Source organism: Bos grunniens, chromosome 2 (genome assembly GCF_055505025.1).
Source record: "Bos grunniens cultivar Pamir isolate PY7600 chromosome 2, Bosgru_T2T1.0, whole genome shotgun sequence".
In the NCBI taxonomy this organism is placed as follows: domain Eukaryota; kingdom Metazoa; phylum Chordata; class Mammalia; order Artiodactyla; family Bovidae; genus Bos; species Bos grunniens.
Window position 1 is genome coordinate 111,507,248 of NC_141166.1, and position 20,762 is coordinate 111,528,009.

The 20,762-nt window shown below is 35.2% G+C and overlaps 1 protein-coding gene across 8 annotated transcripts in view; it reads right to left on the minus strand.

Annotated features, from left to right (window-relative positions):
• Positions 1-20,762, minus strand: part of TLK1 (tousled like kinase 1) — a 180,922-nt gene that overhangs the window by 52,228 nt on the left and 107,932 nt on the right. For 4 of the 8 annotated variants that reach the window (XR_015147590.1, XR_015147591.1, XM_086357553.1 and 1 more), the window contains 5 exons: positions 12,362-12,437; positions 9,038-9,084; positions 6,997-7,092; positions 5,002-5,091; positions 3,888-3,980 (listed from right to left, as the gene is read on the minus strand). Coding sequence is in view for 6 of the 8 variants with exons in the window: in XM_086357553.1 (XP_086213679.1) it covers positions 3,888-3,980; positions 5,002-5,091; positions 6,997-7,092; positions 9,038-9,084; positions 12,362-12,437 (402 nt within the window). In the remaining 2 variants the exon portion in view is untranslated. The remainder of the gene's footprint in view (positions 1-3,887; positions 3,981-5,001; positions 5,092-6,996; positions 7,093-9,037; positions 9,085-12,361; positions 12,438-20,762) is intronic. The other 4 variants (XM_086357566.1, XM_086357576.1, XM_086357558.1 and 1 more) reach the window with 3 other exon arrangements.

Consider the following 20,762-nt stretch of genomic DNA (forward strand, 5'->3'; position numbering starts at 1 on the left):
ACTCTAGGTTATATAATCTGGGCTAAGTTTAATAAATTATTTGAACCTTATTTCTAAAGTTGTCTTAAAGGTCTGCTCTATTATCTTATTTCTAAAACAGAGCAACACCATTCTATCTCATTTGAAATAACTGAAATACAAAGTGTCTAACACTTAGAAATGAATGTGAGTTCTCCATCTTTTGTAATAAAACATCTCCATTCAACACGTGGGTAACACTGCAGATGCCTATCCAATAGCTAACTGTTCTCACCATCTTTATCAGCCACATGAATACAAATTTTGTTAACTCTGTAGGCAGTCATATGCTCAGTCCCTCTTTCTAAGCTCAGAAGATGAGTCTGATTAGTCTAGTACAGTCACCAGGAAGTAACCTGGAGAGCTTGTTGGAACACAGATTACGGGAATCCATTCCCAGTTTCTGAATAAGTAGCTCTGGAGTAGAGTCTGAAACTTTATTTCTAATAAGTCTGCTAGTAAGGTTGATGCTTACTGGTCTGGGGATCATTCTTTGAAAACCGTAGGTCTATGCCAATCACAGTATGAGCCAAAAGAGAGCAGTATAATAAATAAAAAATGCTGGGAGAAAAATACAGCTGCCAATCTAAAAGTATGTATCTAACAAAAAGCTGTTTTCCAAGGAAAGGGGTAAAATAAAATAGTTTCAGAGGAACATATATGAAATTTAGCATCAGACCCTTATCATTATGTGCAAGTCGAACAGAAACCCAACAAATTGTGTATGTGTGAGTTGAAAATCTAACACTAGCTAGTGTATTTCCCATCTCCTTGCAGCTAATGATGGTCAGTGAAATGTAAGCAGAAGTTGTTCAATGGAATACTCAAGAACACTATGCAGAAAACTTTTGTATTTTTAATTTCCTTCCTCTTCTGCTTAAGAACACAGATACCATAACTGTGACTCTGATAAATATTTTGTACCTTGATATAATCTTCAAGATGAAGGCCATGTACTAAGGGGAGGGAGCAGAAAAACTGAGGGAGACAAGATTCCATATGACACCTGGGTTACCTCTTTCTGTTCTTCTCTTAAAAAATAATATTGTATTTCATTTAAAGTACTGTTGTTTATGGAAACCTGTCCAGATGCCTATGGCCTGCATAGCTCAGTCGTCTCTACTTGCTAGCAAAGCTCTGCCTGGCTGGAAATAAAGCAGGACCGATAAAATTGCATTTTCACAAAACTTACCATCTTCCATTCAAAGGCCTATGGCCTCTTAGGCTTTGTCCAGGGTGGCAACAGCCCAAATGCACACGTGTAGACATTGCTGTCTAGATAGATGAACAGTCTCCAGGGCCTCCTCAGTCACATCTGGGATGAATGGTCAGTGTGGCACCAAGGGCCACAACTGCAGGGTCCTGCCTAGCCTCCATCATAGCTTGGGGGTCAGGGAAACACTCGGTCCCTTGTCCCCTCAGAGGTGAGCAGTATGCAGAGAAAAGAAAAACCTATCTCAGATATGTTAGTGAGGGGCACTGTGTTCCATGGGTTATCTCAGCACCATTTCCTTCTGGGCCTGCTATGGAAGGACCGGCCTCCACCCCCAACTGGATTTAGTGTGGGGCAAGTAACTCAGTGGGCAGGAAGACACTGCACCCTCAAGCTCTGACTTGGAACACCCCCCGCCTTTCTGTTCTTCTCTCAAAAAGTAATCCTGTATATTATTTAAAGGACTGTTGTTTATGTTCTCTGTTACTAACAACCAAAGACAACAGCTAAATGATAAAAAGATGCTGTAGCACCAGTATAGGAATACACAAAGAGAACACGGTACTTATGAAATGAGATTATAAAAATGAGATTGTATGATGGAGCTGGCAGTAGAGAGCAGACTTAATTACATGGTCTAGATAACTGGTTCTCTATATAGAAATTAAAATGAAACCTTATTTCACATCATACCCCAAAATGAATTCCAGTGAGATTTATAACTTGTATTGAAAAAGCAGACTATAAAATTTTTTTAAAGAAGATACAGACGAACATTTTTATGGTCTTAGGGACAAAAACAATGAGTTATTTTGGTATACCCTTGATAATAATTTGGAACAAACTATAAACAAAGAGATCACTCAGTCATGTTCGACTCTTTGCAACTCCATAGACAGTAGCCTGTCAGGCTCCTCTGTCCATGGGATTCTCCAGGCAAGAATACTGGAGTGGACTGTCACGTCCTTCTCCAGAGAATCTTCCCGACCCAGGGATCAAACCCAGGTCTCCTGCACTGTGGGCAGATTTTTACAATCTGAGACACCAGGGAAACCCATAAAAAAAGACATGTAATCATATAAATTTTAAATGATCTAATCAAAAGATAGTGCAAAGAAATAAAAAAGACAATTTACACACTGGGAGAAAAATCAATATATATGGTCAACAAAAAAACTGATACAATTTTTAAAAAGACAGCAACTCATTAAGAAAAATGAGCAAAAAAAATGATTATTTACTTCACAGAAATACAGTTAATAAATATTTTACAAGATATTCAAAAAATAAAGTGAATGCATAATAACTAATACCTTGTTATATCCATTAAACTGAACCCCCAAATTAAATATGATTCTAATAAGCTTTGTCAAGGATGATGAGCAATAAGATTATTTTCTGCTTATAGTTAGTGGAATGTAAACTGATCCAACCACCTTGGGGAAAATTTGCTTTTATAGAGTGGAGATGTATGCCCTGTACTCTAGCCATGTCTCTCTAAGCATATACCACAGAGAAATTCTCCACGTGTGCCGCAGAAGACATGTACAAGAGTGTGTCTTAGCAGAACTGTTCATACTAGCAAAAAGTAGAAATAAAACGTCCAGCAAGACCAGGAAAGATAAATTACAGTATATTCATTTACGCCTTACTATACTGCAGTGAAATGAAAATGACAATCCCACATATAATGTTTAGTGAAAACAAGCGGAGCATACAGTATAATTTTGTAATTTAAAGTTCAAAAACAGTGAAATAATATGTTGTTAAGAATGTATAAGATACATATAAGATAACTATAAGAAACACAAAGGCGAAGAAACAGATACAAAATTTACAACAGTGGTCAATGGTAAAGGGATGTAAGAGAGTGAATAGGATGGGAACGGGAGAGGCACACTAAATGTTTTAGAGGTATCGGTAATTATGGGATGATCATAGATGATGGTTTCACTGAGTTTCTATACCAACAGTTCTTTTAGCTAAATTATAATCATTTGGAGAAGGTTTTTATTTTTCCCCCTTAATTTATTTATCTGGTTGAGCTGGATCCTAGGTGCAACATGTGCGATCTAGGTCCCTGACCAGAGATCAAACCTGGGCCCCCTTCATTGGGAGCATGGAATCTTAGTCTCTGGACCATGTAGGAGCTTTTAAAACTACCAACGCCCAAGCCCTACGTCACACCAATAGAATCAGAATTCCTCAGGGTAAAGTATAATCATTGTTACTTTTATAAAGTACCTCCCATATTTTCCATCCAGTGATTCAATGAGCAGCAAGGGGTGAGAACAACTACTTCATCTCTTACTAACATATAAGGCATACTTTTTGATGTGTCTCTTTAAGAAGTTTCCATTAAAAGGTTTATAACAAAATCAAGTAACTTTAAAACCACCATGAAATGGATATCTGTCTTAGGATAGCTGATCAAGTAAAAATAAAATTTTATAAACTTCTATTTCTCCAACTGCTTTTCAGTTCAAATTTAAAGAGCTAATAAAAGCTTTTTCTTTAAATGGTTGATATTTTCAATTATGTCCTTAACACTAAAAGATTTAATTTCTCCCAATAATAGAAAATTTTTAAAATGTTAAGTATTTTCTCAACTGTTTTACTATTGCCAAATACTTGGCAATGATGACTTCTTACTTACCCTGAGCAAGTCATCTATGCGACCTTCCTTCTTTTCCAGGTCCTGGTTTTTATTACTTTCTAATGCTGCTAATTTCAGCATCGTAAGATCAGTCTAAATAAAAGAAAGCTATTTTATTATTCCATTCTATATATCACTGCATGTAAACATAAAATTAGATTTAATTCTGATTCTAAAAATCATAGCACTGGAGTTTGTGTATGTAAAGGGTATCCCAAAAGGTCTTAGTGTAGTTTTAAGTTTTATTATCTCCAGAAATGTAAGTGCTACACAGACTTAAAAAAATTATTTTCAAAGGTTAATCATTTAAATTTTTAGAATATTGATATGTTTGTTCTTCATTAAAATTCAGTATAATCACTGTTATATGATATCAACTCTAGCTGATTTTTGAACAGGGCAAAAACATTCACAAGCTGTTCACTGACTCAAAGCAATGTACTTGTAAATCCTGGTCTAAAGATTATCCAAAGAAAGAAGTTTTGATGCATTCACAGAGTCTGGCCATGACCTGACAGGAAGAGTGTAATGGCAATAAACTGCACAATTAAGGTGGCAAGCAAGAAGATCTACTTTTTCAATCCTTGGTTTCAGACACTCCTTCAAAAGCTGTCACATGTATATAAAGTTAAAACGAAAACTCCAATACTCAAAATTCATAAAACAAAGTAACTGCAAAAGATGTCTGATTTTCAAATAATTTTCAATTGTGTGGCATATATGATACACAAAAATACAGACATGTAAAACAAACTGCTTTAATATCCACTTATAACAAATATAACACCTTCAAGAAGGTATCAATTATATGTACTTGGATGTTAAGTTAAAAAAGAATCAGTAAACAGAACTGACATGTTATGGTTGTTTTGGTTATTTAATTTGCTTAAAATATATATTTAACCAGTGTAACAAAGGACAGACTGACAATAAACTGGGTTTCAATTTCTCTCTCTACAAATTTTTTTTTGTTGTTATTCAGTAATTAGCTTTCTTGATATTGAATTTTACTTTATGATTATGTTTAAAAGAGAAGACATCTTAATTGTGTACACAAACTGGTCACTGGTTTTTTATCCCTAAGTCATACAAAGAAATCTCAATTACTATTTACCTGAGTAATTTTAAAGGATAACTGCTTTGGCTGTACAATAGGGTGGTCCCCAAAAGCTAACGCAGTAGGAGAAGGGCTATTCGGTCGAACCTTAACAAAATATTAAATTTTACATTAGCAAAAATACAATGGAAAGATTCTTCTTGATGTTTGCCAGAAAACAACAAAATTCTGTAAAGCAATTTTCCTTCAATTAAAAAATGAATAAATTTTAAAAAAAGAATTAAAAATAGATTTATGCTTAACAACAACTAAATATTTCTTACGTGTTTATTAGGATAATAACTCAAAACATAACTGAATTTTAAAAACTTTTTATCATTGTTTATTTAATAAGGATTCATTGAGTACCTCCCTCTTACAAAGCCCAGTAAAAGAGACAACCAGCCATTTGATAGATAGATAAAATAGACAGACAGGTATGAGCCTTGGTCTCAGAAACTCATCCAAAAACTGTCACATGTATAAACTTTATAATATATATATATATATACATATGCCTTGCCCTCAAGGAGTTTACAATCTGGTCCCATAAAAGAAAACTGAATGCTTTCAATCTGTTAAATATAACAATGTCAAATACATCATTTTAAAACAAAATTATCAAAAACAGCTTATGACGGTTCAAAAAGTAAAACTGAAAGACTTTAATATATCAGTAGAATTCTTTTAGAACTAGGGACAACAATGCATGCCCATGTTGTTGCTGTTATGTTACTTGCTCAGTCGTGTCTGACTCTGCATGACCCCATGGACTCTAGCTTGCCAGGTTCCTCTGTCCATGGAATTCTCCAGGCAAGAATATTGGAGAGGGTAGCCATTCCTTCTCCAGGGGATCTTCCCAACCCAGGGGTCAAAATCAGTCTCCTGCACTGTGGTGGATTTTTTACCATCTGAGTCATCAGGGAAGCCCTAATGCATGCCCATGTGTAGTATAAAATGAATTTACTGATAAGTTGCACAGTTTAGTCACTAGTTTTAAAATACATTTGCTGAAAACAGTCGATTACATCATGGACCAATGCTATCACTACAATTCCAAGCTATTTTTGAGTTTTACACTTTACTTGGTATATGGCAATAGGATGTCCTCCAAGATACAAAATGAGTAAGACATTAAAAAGTATGTATCTACAGAAAGGACTAGAAAGCAACACTGGAAGTTACAACAGTGTAACTGAATACATGACATACTCTAATTTTTAAAAATTCTTAATTCATCTTTAAATTACTGAAAGCCAACACTGCTATTATGGTTATACAATGAACTTTCACATAATCAAAGTTAAAAAACAGTAAATAAAATCCAATATGTAGAGCAATGCATAACTGGATCTTAAAAACATTAGAAACAAAACTAAAAAGTTTTAAGTGAATTTTTAGATCCAAGATCCTTTTCTTACCCCAAACTATATTATCCAAGACTGACAGCTGCCTACTCTTTTCTCAAGGATTCCCAGAAAGGAATTATTTAACTGATAAGATCCCTGACCAATGATGGAACTCTGGCCCCGGCAATAAAAAGTGCTGAGACCTATCCACTGGACTGCCAAGGAATTCCCAATCCTATCATTCTTTTATAGAAACATTACTTCTTGGAACTAATTAACTCAGAAAATCTTTAAGAATCTCACTTTCAGAAATAAAGTTTTAACAGCATCAAATCATTGAATTCAACTCACCTCAATAGAATGAAAGACTTTTTAAAAAAGGTAAATGCTAATATATATATATATATATATATATTTATATTTGATCCCTGAGTTGGGAAGATCCCCTGGAGGAAGCCATAGCAACCCACTCCAGTACTGTTGCCTGGAGAATCCCCACGGACAGAGGAGCCTGGCCAGCTACAATCCATGGGGTCGCAAAGAGTCAGACACGACTGAGTGACTAAGCACATATATATAAAAGGCCTCAATAAAGACAAATTGTAAAAATTATTCATTCAGTACATATAACCTCTGAGACATAAAAACACATGGAAAAACTTACAGATGAAGAAGGCGTGGAATGTGAATGTGAATTCTGAGGCGAACGGATTGCAGGAGGTATGCCTCTTACTGGACTTGAGCCATTTCCACCTTGGTACTGAGGGTAAAAGGAAACACCACTATATATATATATACACACATATAAAACCAAAGTTTAGAAAGATGTTTTAGACATGGCATTACGAATTAATTTAAATATATATTATTATTTTTGTGGCAGACTCAAAGACAAATTTCCCCAAAGCAAAGAACATGTCTTATTTTTCCTTCAAATTTTAGCAGTTCCCTTATGCTTGTGAAGCCAGCAGGAGCTCTAATCCCAAGAAACTTTAATCTCTTTACAAGTAGATGTGTAGATGTTAATCAACTATCTTAAGACAGAACTGTCATTCCCAAGATCTGTTAAGTATCCAAATGTTCATAGCACTATAAAAGAACTACTGGACCAAGTCCCTTCTTAACAGCACAAAGTCTAATACAAATTGATTCTTTCTTACATGCATTATAGTGAATGACTTAATCACGTATGAAGAGAAGCCACCTAATCTGTTCCATAGCTTTCTCAAGCCTCATGTTTCTCATGTTTCTGAACCAAGAATGGAAGGCAAAAATAATTTGCTGCTAATAGCTTCATCTTTGGGTATTAGGTATGAACAGCAGAAAAGGAGACTTCCTAGTGTGTTCATTAAACAACTTCCTACAACTAAAGAACTTATTCTAGATTTTTAATCTATAGTGCCTAGCATAATGCTCAGCACATAGTACGCATTCAAGACACCTGAGATGTGTTTATTTGAACAGACCCTACCTTTGGCAAAGATTTTTAATGACATTAACACTAAGGGACTGACAGCAACTAAAGAGCTTTAGGTGTATTTTATAGTCTGCAACTGTTTTAACTTAGATTCTGTAAACTCAAAAAAGAAAAACAATGGAGGATATATACATATATATATATGTGTGTGTATACATATATATATATATATATATATGAGTGAAAGAGAGTGACTGTGTTAGTCACTCAGTCATATTCAACTCAGTGCAACCCCATGGAGAAGAGCCCACCAAGCTCTTCCCTCCATGGGATTCTCCAGGCAAGAATACTGGAGTGGGTTGCTATGTCCTTCTGCGAGGGATCTTCTCAACCCAGCATTTATATATATATACATATAAAAAATACAGCCCTTCTCCCAATGAGCAAATTCTGCTCTCTCAAATAAATATAAATATTTTTCAACAGACTAGATTATTATTTTACTAATCACACTAATATTTTATAATTAATCACATTAATATCATAATATAATGGTAGGTAAAAGTGTATCTGTGTACAGGCAAAGAAACATTTCAGATAGGGTAAAAATTTAAATTTACCACTGTTTATTATTTTCAGGGACTCTTTAGATTCACATCTCTATCATTATTTAATCTCCATCCACAGGCCTCAGCTGTTGCTTTGGTATAATAAAATCTTGACTGACAGTACAAAGAATTCTAGAGGCTCTTCCATTTAAAATTTGCCTTTAGGTAGGATACTTTATGCGGCTTCCCAGGTGGCTCAGTGGTAAAGAGTACACCTGCCAGTGCAGGAGACTAGAGTTTAATCCCTGGGTCAGGAAGATCCCCTGGAGAAGGAGATGGCACCCCAATTCAGTATTCTTGCCTGGGAAATCCCATGGACAGAGGGCCTTGGCGAGCTACAGTCTACAGGGTCACAAAAGAGTCAGACACAGCTGCATGACCAAACAACAAGGCTACTTTAACATCTCTGGTTCTCAGGTTCTTCACCTAAAACAGGAATACTAATACCTGCTTTGACCATCTCCTGACCTATTACAAGAAAATATGGGAGAAAATCCTTTGAAAATTATGATGTGCCATACCAAAGTAAAAGTAAACTTTAATGTTCCTAGGAAGACAGGACATCACATAGTACCTAAGTTCTGCTTTAATCAAGTAGATCAACAAAAGCAGACTTGGTGGTTCAAACAGCCTATGGCAGAATTATATTAAGAACTGAAGATATTCCTCAATGAACTTACTTCAAAATAGTCGCTAATTTTGTGGCCACGTCCCCCAATACTTTTTCCTAAAATATAAAAGTAAAAAATTTTACAGATTTAAAGTCAGTCGTGACTATCTATCACATATTATATGAGAAAGAGAATGTGCCAAACTTAATTCCCCTAATACACACAAAAATAATGTTAAGAATATGATATTCTAGTTGGGTGGTGATGGGCATTAAAAGAATACTAAGATTCCTCAGAGGGTCAGATGCCAACTTCACAATTCCAAAAATCAAATGATATTCCAATAGATACATGTCAATTTTAAAAGTCTCAACTATGGGAAAATCAGAAAAATAAATCATATTAAAAGACTGCCTGCTTTTAAAACAACATTATTCATATTGCTTCATGGTTACTAACTTCAGAAAAGTGTATCAATGAAGAATATATCAATTAAAAAAGACAAGTGGCAGCTGTATAACTGACAAACCAATTTATATCTATAAATAATAAAAAAGCTCGGTCAACACAAACCATAACAAACTGACAATAACATGCTTTAATATGAACACTATTTTGTAAAATACTTGATTTTCTAAAAGGTATTTTCAAATTAATAGGATTTTTTTCAAAAATAAACTAGATTTTAAATATTGTGCTTACATGGCCACTTTGATAAAGTGGTCAAAATTATCATTAAAAGTTTTGCTCCAAAATGGACTTTTAAAAAAACAAAAAGCAAATAAGATGAATTTTTTCATCAATTTTATAAATACTAAACTGAGAAGCTGCTAAGAAATATAGCATTTTGGATGGGAGTTATCCATCCTTCATTAGAATTACACTGAATACATCATTTCTTCAAGTTACAAAAGAAAAACTAATGATAGCATGGAGTCAAAAGCATTGGATAATATAAACATTTATCAATTCAATACTGACACATCATCCATTCACTTATTTTATTCAACAAACATTTCTTGAGTGGTTACTATTTGCCAGGCATTACCAAGATGAACAAACAATACATTTAAAGGTTCAACAACCTCAGATTCCTTCCTGGAACAAGGTAGGGGGCATTAAAAAACAAAAAACTAAGAAGTAATACAACCTAGAAATTTTCAATAGTTTTGTATAGGTTTATTCAGAGGTCAGAGAGGACTGTAAGGTTTTAAATACCAAAGGAATTTTCCTTCTGCCTATAACAACTTTCTTGCAGATTCTGAAGTGGTGCCATCTTTTAATGAAGACAGAGACATTTTCTGGTTGCCTACCAGAAACTATTTCCCCAGTTCTTTTTCCCTGATTGAATCCAAATTTTATTCTGTTAACGTTCTCTCCCCTGCATAGACCATATAATTTCAGTTCAGTTCAGTTGCTCAGTTGTATCCACTCTTTGCGACCCCATGGACTGCATGCAGCACGCCAGGCTTCGCTGTCCATCACCAACTCCCTCAGCTTGCTCAAACTCATGTCCATTGAGTCGGTGATGCCATCCAACCATCTCATCTGGTCGTCCCCTTCTCCTCCTGCTTTCAATCTTTCCCGGCATCAAAGTCTTTTCTAATGAGTCAGTTCTTCACATCAGGTGGCCTAAGTATTGGAGTTTCAGCTTCAGCATCAATCCTTCCAATGAATATTCAGGAATGACTTCCTTTACGATGGACTGGTTGGATCTCTTTGCTGTCCAAGGGACTCTCAAGAGTATTTCTCCAATACCACAGTTCAAGAGCGTCAAGTCTTTGGCACTCAGCTTTCTTTATGGTCCAACTCTCACATCCATAGCTTTGACGAGATGGACCTTTGTCTGTAAAGTATTGCCTCTGCTTTTTAATATGCTGTCTAGGTTGGTCATAGCTTTTCTTCCCAGGCTGTTTCCTATTTGGCCTCCATTCCTAGTTCCCTATCTCTCCTCCTTCTAATCAGAAATTCAGTTTTTCTCAGGTATCACGCTTTCTGCACAAGATCTATATTTCTAAGGGGAATGTTACCACATTTTCAATTTCAGAGACAGGCCTGATTTTAAGGGCAATAATACCTCTCATGGACATAATTGGTTTTGGAATGGACACGAACCAAATTCTGACCAAGAAGATGACAGGAGAGGTTTGCTATGAACTTAAATAACCTACATCAAAGAGAGGTAAAAAAAAGAAAAGCACATAGAAAACCAGCCTCTCTCTAAAGCAAATACAAGTGTGGAGGATGAAACGAGGAGATACAATTTAAAATGGCCACAGTCCTAAAATCATAAAAGAAAAAAAGCAGACAATTCTGTAGATGGCAGATCACAGAGAAAATGATGTGGCTTCCTAAAGATGTAAGTTGGCTCAACCAATCCAGAAGTCCCACACTATATTGAAACCTGCTTTTAAGTGAGCTTTAAAATTTAATGTTAAAACTATCATAACTAATATAACTAAATAAATCCAAGTTCACTAAACACAGATGAGGAAACTACACTAAGATCAAAAAGGACCTCAGGCCAGGCTGAAATACAAAATAGCACAAACTTAGAGAAAGGCGCTAGAGTGACTCAACTTCCCCTTTCCACAAAGACAGCTGCTGCAAATCTATTTCTTGACCCCAGTGCCACATGTAAATACTAGTAAGCCATGGGTTCATAGCTCTAGACTTTGTAGCTAAAAATGGCTCCAAAACACATAGTATATGCATAAAATCAACATTACATATGATTCAAGAGTCCAATTTATTGTGTTTAATCTTGAAAAACCAAATTAAATGATAATACTATCTTATCCATTATAAGAAGTTTTGTAGTCTAATGAAAGTAATTTCCTTACTAGTTTATAATATAAAATGTAGAAGAAAAGATGAAGAAAGGATATAGAAAGAAAGCAAAAAAGGATGAAGAAAAGGTATGGAAAGAAAAAGATGATGTTTTAATGAAGCTCCTCAATCATTTTTATATAATCTTTTTTTCAACAAAAAGGATGAGTAAATTTAGGTATTTGTTTCAAAGCAAGATATAAAATTCTTATCCAAAAACAAGAAGTCATTCCAACACCATATTTCATATAAAGAGAGAACAGAGAAAGGTGATAAAGGTAATGCATATCAGGTTTGGACATGACACTTTCTAATTCTCAAAAAAATAAAGGAAATGTTAAAAAGAGTAACCATAAGCAAACTACCTGTGGTACAAAAAGACTCCAACTTCATAATATTTTTTACACAAAGTATATGTAAGCTATTATTAATGCAGATATTACACGGTATCTATAGAAATCACAAGAACAGAAAACTTTAAAACAAATTATTAATTGATTAAAAACCAGAATAATTAATTGCAAATACCTCTTTGGGTATGAAGGAGGATTTTGCTTCACTTACCCTGACTACTTTCATTCTGGTTTTCTGCTTTTCTTTTTCTTCCTCTGGATGATTCTGATTGTTTCTTCTCTGGTGTCTACGGAAAGCAAGTTAACAGAGTTTTATAGTTTCAACAAACAAAATGTTATAATCACTATAAATGTCATTTTTATTTTCTAATTAAGAAATTTTGCTAAATAGCGTTCATGCAATGTGAATGTCTAATTACTTACATACAATTTCTTTAAAAGATAAACTTCCATAGCTATTGTATAAATTTTTAAAATTCGAAATGTAGAAGGCCTTGCACATATTACTTGAAATTTATAGAATGTGATTTGAGGTGGATGAGAAATCTGAGAGTAATCAGCCTTATAAGATATCCTTCAAATTCTTAAAAAACCTCCACACAGTAACAACAAATCATTTGTTTTTCCCATTAGTTTTCTACTATTAACATATATTCTATAAAGTATTTATATATATATATATATATATATATATATAAAACATATATTCTATAAACTTGGGCAAGAAAAAAAGAGCAGAACATAAATCCTAACATATATAATCCCTACATGCTTGAAATCACCTAAATGCTTGAAAATTATCCAACAACAACAGCAAATTCATAGATTATATCCTAAATCAGGCATCTGCAAACTAACAGTCAGCTGGCCAAATCTGGCTAGCCACCTGTTTTTCTCAAGGCCCATTTTTTAATGACTGAAAAATATAAAAACAAAACAAGACTATTTTATCATATGAAAATTGTAAGAAATTCAAATTTCAGTGTTCATAAATTTGGTTTTATTGGAACACAGTCACACTCCTTCATTTATGTACTGTCTATAATTCCCTTCACACCGCAACAGCAGAGTTGAGTAGTTCTGTCAGAAACTGTATGGCACATAAAGCCTAAAATATCTGGCCCTTTAAAAAAAAGGTTCGCAGAGCTCTGTACTACTCGATGGCTTGTTCTTAAATTACAGGTTTGTTCTTTTAACTGATAGGAAGTACTTTCATCAGGCTAAAACAACAATTTTTGTGGAGTCTGACAGAATGTTGTGTTTAGTGAAAAATTAAAACCAAATGTGCAAAAGGTAATGGCACAGGGCCCTCAAATTCTAGAAGCCTGGCAAATATATCTGATGCCAGAACACAGAATATCTGAATGAATGAAACATCAGGCAACTTAAAATAATTCTCTAAAGGCAATGGAGTCCTCCAACAAGGAAGGGACTTAACCCACATTTTGATGTCTCTTGTGGGTAGTTCTGTGATTAAATAGTACGAATGACAAAATACAATGACAGATAATACCTTGAGGTTTATATAGGTGCTCAATATCAACCTAACTCATATTGAACCTCTTTGGTTCCTCAAGGTATTATTATCTGGGGAATTTTAAGTTCTCTCATTGCCATTTTGCCAACAACATAACAAATTTAGAGAGGTTTAAGTGAATGCTACTGATATCTGAATTCTTTAAAGACAGAAGTTACATCTTCTCCCCATCACCTCCTCCCACCCTTCATGCCTAGCATAGTTATTTAATATTATCTTATAAATACATGAATATGAAATAACTTACTCAAGGTAACCAGGATTCAAATCAGATTCAATTCTGTGTATTTCCAAGCCCTAAATATGCTTTTCCCCTCCTTCTATGTGTCATGATTATGTGTCCTACATCAAGAAGTAACTGAATGAATCAACTATACAAAAATACTTCAAAATTGTCATTAAGTTCATAAATAAAATTTATTATGTCCAATAAACTGCCCATATGTTTTCACATGATAAATTAAGAGATTAAAGAGAGCTACTCTAACTAACAATCTACTCAGGAGACAGACTGACATACACGCAATTTAGGATAAACAGTTTATTACTTGACTTAAATGATAACTAATCTTCTATTTCTGTTGGAATAAAAATATCATCAGAAAAATTCTAAGTTAACAGTTTTATAAGGAATCCTATAATGGATTTTAAAACAAAGGAGGCATCCCAAATAATAATTTATTCATATCCTTCCCAATTTAATCTATGTAAAAATATAAGGTCAAGGAAATATGGTTTTTCAGAACAGTTTCTGAAAATGCTTCTAAGAACCATTAAAATGCTAGCATTCACTGGCTACCTCCAAGTGGGGATGGAATGGAAAGATACGGTATAGGTAGGTATTCTCAAACTTATTTGGGATAACATTCATTAAATACTTCACTGGATATAGACTTCAAGACATTTAAAGTCCTTTTTTTCCTTTTTTTAAAAGACATATAGGGTAACTGAGTAAAATCTTTCTCTCCAAGGCAAAATTTCCCTGAATTAAATTTTTTTCTGGAATAGGGAAGTGGGACAGTTTTGGGAGAAATGTCATTCTGTTTATCAGAACAAACAAACCCTCAAATGCATAATGATTACAGTAAAGAAAAAAAGGCAACAGGCTTCCCTCCTTTAAATCAGAGAAGAATTTGAGGAAGGAGAATGAAGGGAAAAAAGGATGACAGGACTAAAATTAATTTTAAGACTGTAATCTAAGACTAATGTGGGTAAGCAGCTGGAAATAGCTAGTAACTGAAAAGCAGAGCAAAGCAAAAGATGAGAAAGGGAAACCTAGATATACCTAAATTTGCTTGTAAAGTAAACACAGGCATTATAAACACACCATTTTGCCTTCCCATGAACTTTTTGTACCCATATCCTAGTATGTAGGATATACCTACATCCTAGCGGGTATATACCTAGTATATACCCACATCCACTACCTAGTGCTGACCTATGACTTCATTCTCACCTCTGTCAGCCCAATAGACCATAATTTTCTCAGAAGAAAAGTACCATGGATCTCTGAAAACACACAGACTAAGAATCTAACTCTGGGTCTACTATTTACCATAATTTTCAGCATGTTCCTTAACCAAGACTCAATTTTCTCATCAATTTTAAATGTGATAACAGGGGCATAAAAGGACTGTGGGGACTAAATGAGAAACATACCAGAAACATAACTAAAATAACATCTAGAACAGTGTATAGTATGTATCAGTAAGCTGTGCTTATCTGAATGGCTATCCTATTACTCCAAATATCTGTGCACTTGTATGTTTTAAGACTTCAGTCAAATGTCATTCATTAAATGATTAGCAGCTTTTGACCTAATAGTTTACAAATTACTTGTAGGGTTTGCAAAATAAACAATGTTTCTTCTTTAAGGTCCCCAGTCAACTCTGATATCAACTATAGGCCAATTAAGGCCTTCAGTCTAGGACCTAAAGATTACATCACTAACTCTAAGACAAATGTACTTTAAACAGTTTTCTGGTTTTGAATTTAAATAATCTGAGCAACACATATATTAAACAAAACAGAAACTCTCAATGAAGCCTAATGCTGCCAATTTTCCTGGGTCATTCTTTGTGTATGGACTTATTTTGAGATTTCGAACCTTGAGGATTTAGGATAGGCACAAACTCAGCAAGTATTTAACCTCTAAAATGGCTAATCACTGAAAAAAAGTTCAGAATACTATCAGCGACTTTCACATTGTACTCCAGGAACACCTCAGGGGAAAGGAGGTTGTGTCTCCAAAGTTACTGAAGGAAAGGAAGGAGCAGGTGGCTGAGCTGAGGCTCCAGCCACCAGTGAGTGCGTGTGTGCTCAGTCACTTCAGTCTTGTCCAACTCTTTGCGATCCCATGGACTATAGCCCACCAGTCTCCTCTGTCCATGGGATTCTCCAGGAAAGAATACTGGAGTGGGTTACCATTCCCGTCTCCAGTGTCTAGCCACTAGACACATCCTATCCCATACCCTATCCCTTGGAACACAGCGTGTATCTTAAGATCAATACTGTATACCAGATTTACTTCAAAGAAAGAGATCAATGACTTCAAAAATGTTTAAAAACCCCTGATCCTGACCAAACATCAGTTTCCTAGAAAATCTAAGGGACATCAATCAGGTCACCACTGTTAATTTTGTAAGGTATAAAACTTGTATACATTGAGCATTTTATACAGAACACTTTCAAACTTGTTACTGCTCTAACACTGTCATTCTTTCCTCTATTTTTTCTCAGTTACTGCGCTACAATTGAGCACAATGGGAAGGATCATTATGGAAGGCAAAATAGTATGACTTGGCTTTAAAGTAAAGATGGAAAGACTACAGTAATTATAAAAAGTCAAAGAATTCTGGCATTCAGTGGAACAGTGGTTAGGAGAATATGATGAAAGGAGAAATTGGTATTCTTCAAATCCATTTAGTTTTAAAAGTTCTAGTTTGTAATCATACCAAAACCTGAATGATTACTCTGGCATTTAAATGTTCCAAGATATTAGGGTGAGTTTATACAGCATTTTCTAGAGTTAGAAGTAAATTAAAAAAAAACAAAAAAAACCAGATAAATCTAAAGGACTTAAGGGGCAATAGTGATATATCTAATGTTCTATTTCATCTGAAATTTAAGTCAATGATTATTAAACAAGGTTTTTATATCTAATCATGTGGCCTCTCGATTTATCTTAAAAATAAATCTGCTTTCATCAATGCAAATAAGACCAAATATAAGAAAATAAGAACCTTAATGCTATCACAGAGTGAGGGAGGGAAAGCAACATGGATTGTTGAAAATTGATCACCACCTCTACAAGCCTCCGACTAGAGTGAAAGTCACTCAGTCGTGTTCAACTCTTTGCGACCCCATGGACTATACAGTCCATGGAATTCTCCAGGCCAGAGTACTGGAGTGGGTAACCTTTCCCTGCTCCAGGGGATCTTCCCAACCCAGGGATAGAACCCAGGTCTCCCTGGGTAGAGAGGTATTTTAAAATTACTGGAATAAATGCATGACAGAAAATTTTAACAGTTTGTGGAAAGATATTATAATATCAATAAAAGAGGAGTGGGTATTAAAATTTATTCTTCACCTCTACCTTAGGTAGAGATCATAAGCTCCAACTCAATGGAACAAAAACAAAAGTCAGACAGCATCACATATAATAAAATTATTGAGTTAACAGACACAAATATTTTTAATTTCTTTCTGTTAAATGAGACAATAAGGTAGACAGAAAAGTTGCTCTAATATTAAGTAATATCTGTATAATAAAATATTCAACCCTCAAACTTGTCACAATGAATTTTTTCTGACTGATTCACTTACTAAAGACTGATTTAAAAAATACAACTCATTAGCTACTTCAATGATTCATATAGTTACTGAGGTACCAAATTCAAGGTCATTATACTTTTGACAAATGGCACTTAAACCTTTTTGCCCACAGCTGGTAATAACAATGTTTCATTCACATTTCTAGGCAAAATCTTTCAAATTAGTTTTGAGACAGAAGAAATCTTTGATATTTTATAGCACATACCAAAACAGCACTGAACTAAAAGGGACATCTAGAGCCTTATAACAATAATCAATGTAAAATACATGTTCCAGTCAAGAATATCAAATGTACAAGAAACTATTTCTTCCAACCTTTGCTGTAAAGATTAGGTTAGAATAATGCCCTATATGAAAAATGAAATTCTGTAGTGAGAACTTCCTTGCAGCTTTGTATCCGATTTACATTTAGATAAAATCTATCACAAAACATGTATACCCTAATTCCAGGATGATTTTGAGTTAGCATGACCTGAAAAATTCTCAGTCTTTCTCTGCCCAAGAGTCAAACTTTAATACTAACAATTATATATAAATCTTTGCTTGAATCTCTGACACCCAAAAGATCTATGTTATACTGCAGAATTCAATATAAAAAAATATGAAAAGTTTATATATGCAACATTTTGGGATCTTATCACCAAATAAAAGCTGTTCACCAAATAAAAGCTGTTTCCTTGCTGTTCAAAGGAAATCCAATCAACATATCAGCAATTTTGAGTGTAGCCTATTCTGCTGTATTGCCTTTATCATTTAATAATATGTAATGTCAAAGATGGTACACAGCCAAAAAGAAATTAGGCAACCCCCAACTAAAATGTATGCTGCCTTAAGTTAACTTAAAGTGCACCAGCTCACAACATTTTTAAGAGCCTGAAGGATTTTGACTCCCTCCACAAACATACAGCATCCATAACCACTTCAATACCTAAAAATATATAATATTTAATCTCATTTTCAATTTTTAAAAGCTACTTTATACCTACCATCCTCACAGCTGTATTAGGTTGGTACAAAAGTAATTGTGGTTTCAGACCACGAATTTTAAATCACTGTAACTAGGCTCAAACATGTCTTTATTAATCAAAATAGGAACCATTACAGTCAACACATTTTTGCCAAAGAGAAGTTTATTTCTACAGTGTAAAATTCAGGCCTCAGGATTCGACGAATTTTTGGAAACCATTCTGTGTGTCCTGTAGAGGTGTTTGAAGAAGTGGTAGTCAGTTGGCGAGAGGTCAGGTGAGCACGGCAGATGAGGCAAAACTTCATAGACCAATTCGTTCAACTTTTGAAACGCTGGTTGTACATCATGTGGCCGGGCGTTGTCATGGAGAACTGGGCCCTTTCTGTTGACCTATGCTGGCGGCAGGTGTGTTCAGTTTTTGGTGCATCTCATCAATTTGCCGAGCATACTTCTCAGATGTAATGGTTTTGCCAGAATTCAGAAAACTCTAGATCACCAAAATTCAGCAGCAGATCACCAGTGACCATGACCTTTTTTGGGTTGCAAGTTTGGCTTTTGGAAGTGCTTTGCGGCTTCTTCTTGGTTCAACCACTGAGCTGGTCGCCACTGATTGTCATACAAAATCTACTTTTTGTCGCACATCACAATCCAATTGAGAAATGGTTCACTGTTGCTGCACAAAATGAGAAGACCACACTTCGAAATGATTTTTTTTTGATTTGGAGTCAGCTCATGAGGCACCCGCCTATCACGTTTTTTCACCCTTCCAATTTGCTTCAAATGCTGTATGGTCAACATTGAGTTCTTCAGCAAAACTTTCTGTAGTTTTAAGAGGATCAGCTTTGATGATCCTCTCAATTGGTCCTTGTCACCTTCCAATGGCAGACCACTGTGCTCCTCTATCTTCAAGGCTCTCATCTCTGTGGCAAAACTTCTTGAAGCACCACTGCACTGTATGTTCATTATTAGTTCCTGGGTCAAATGTGTTGATGTTGTGAGTCGTTTTTGCTGCTTTATGACCCATTTTGAACTCAAACGAAAGAAATTTGCTTTTTGACTAACATCATTTCCATAGTCTTAAATATAAACAGCAAGTAGTAAGTCATTGGCAAAAAAACAAAGCGAGAAATGTGCATTAAAATGATGTGTAACATAACCACATTTATTAAAGAATGCATTCCAATATCAAAAGGCAAAGATCAACAATGCAAACTGCAATTACTTTTGCACCAACCTAATACTTCTTACAAGGCTGTATATTGTCACCCTGCTTATTTAACTTATATGCAGAGTACATCATGAGAAACACTGGACTGGAAGAAACACAAGCTGGAATCAAGACTGCCGGGAGAAATAACAATAACCTCAGATATGCAGATGACACCACCCTTATGGCAGAAAGTGAAGAGGAACTAAAAAGCCTCTTGATGAAAGTGAAAGAGGAGAGTGAAAAAGTTGGCTTAAAGCTCAACATTCAGAAAACGAAGATCATGGCATCTAGTCCCACCACTTCATGGGAAATAGATGGGGAAACAGTGGAAACAGTGTCAGACTTTATTTTTGGGGGCTCCAAAATGACTGCAGATGGTGACTGCAGCCATGAAATTAAAAGATGCTTACTCCTTGGAAGGAAAGTTATGACCAACCTAGATAGCATATTCAAAAGCAGAGACATTACTTTGCCAACAAAGGTCCGTCTAGTCAAGGCTATGGTTTTTCCTGTGGTCCTGTATGCATGTGAGAGTTGGACTGTGAAGAAGGCTGAGCGCCGAAGAATTGATGCCTTTGAACTGTGGTGTTGGAGAAGACTCTTGAGAGTCCCTTGGACTGCAAGGAGATCTAACCAGTCCATTCTGAAGGAGATCAGCCCTAGGATTTCTTTGGAAGGAAGGATGCTAAAGCTGAAACTCCAGGACTTTGGCCACCTCATGCGAAGAGTTGACTCATTGGAAAAGACTCTGAAGCTGGGAGGGATTGGGGGCAGAAGGAGAAGGGGACGACAGAAGATGAGATGGCTTGATGGCATCACTGACTCGATGGACGTGAGTCTGGGTAAGCTCCGGGAGTTGGTGATGGACAGGGAGGCCTGGCGTGCTGCGATTCATGGGGTCGCAAAGAGTCGGACAAGACTGAGCGACTAAACTGAACTGAACTGAATACTTCTTACGCTCCTATTACCTGGACCTATTTTAATTTATATTCACATTTGCTTAAAAGGAACATATTACATCTTTGATACTGATAAAGTACAGTTTTGTTTGCCATTTTCTTATC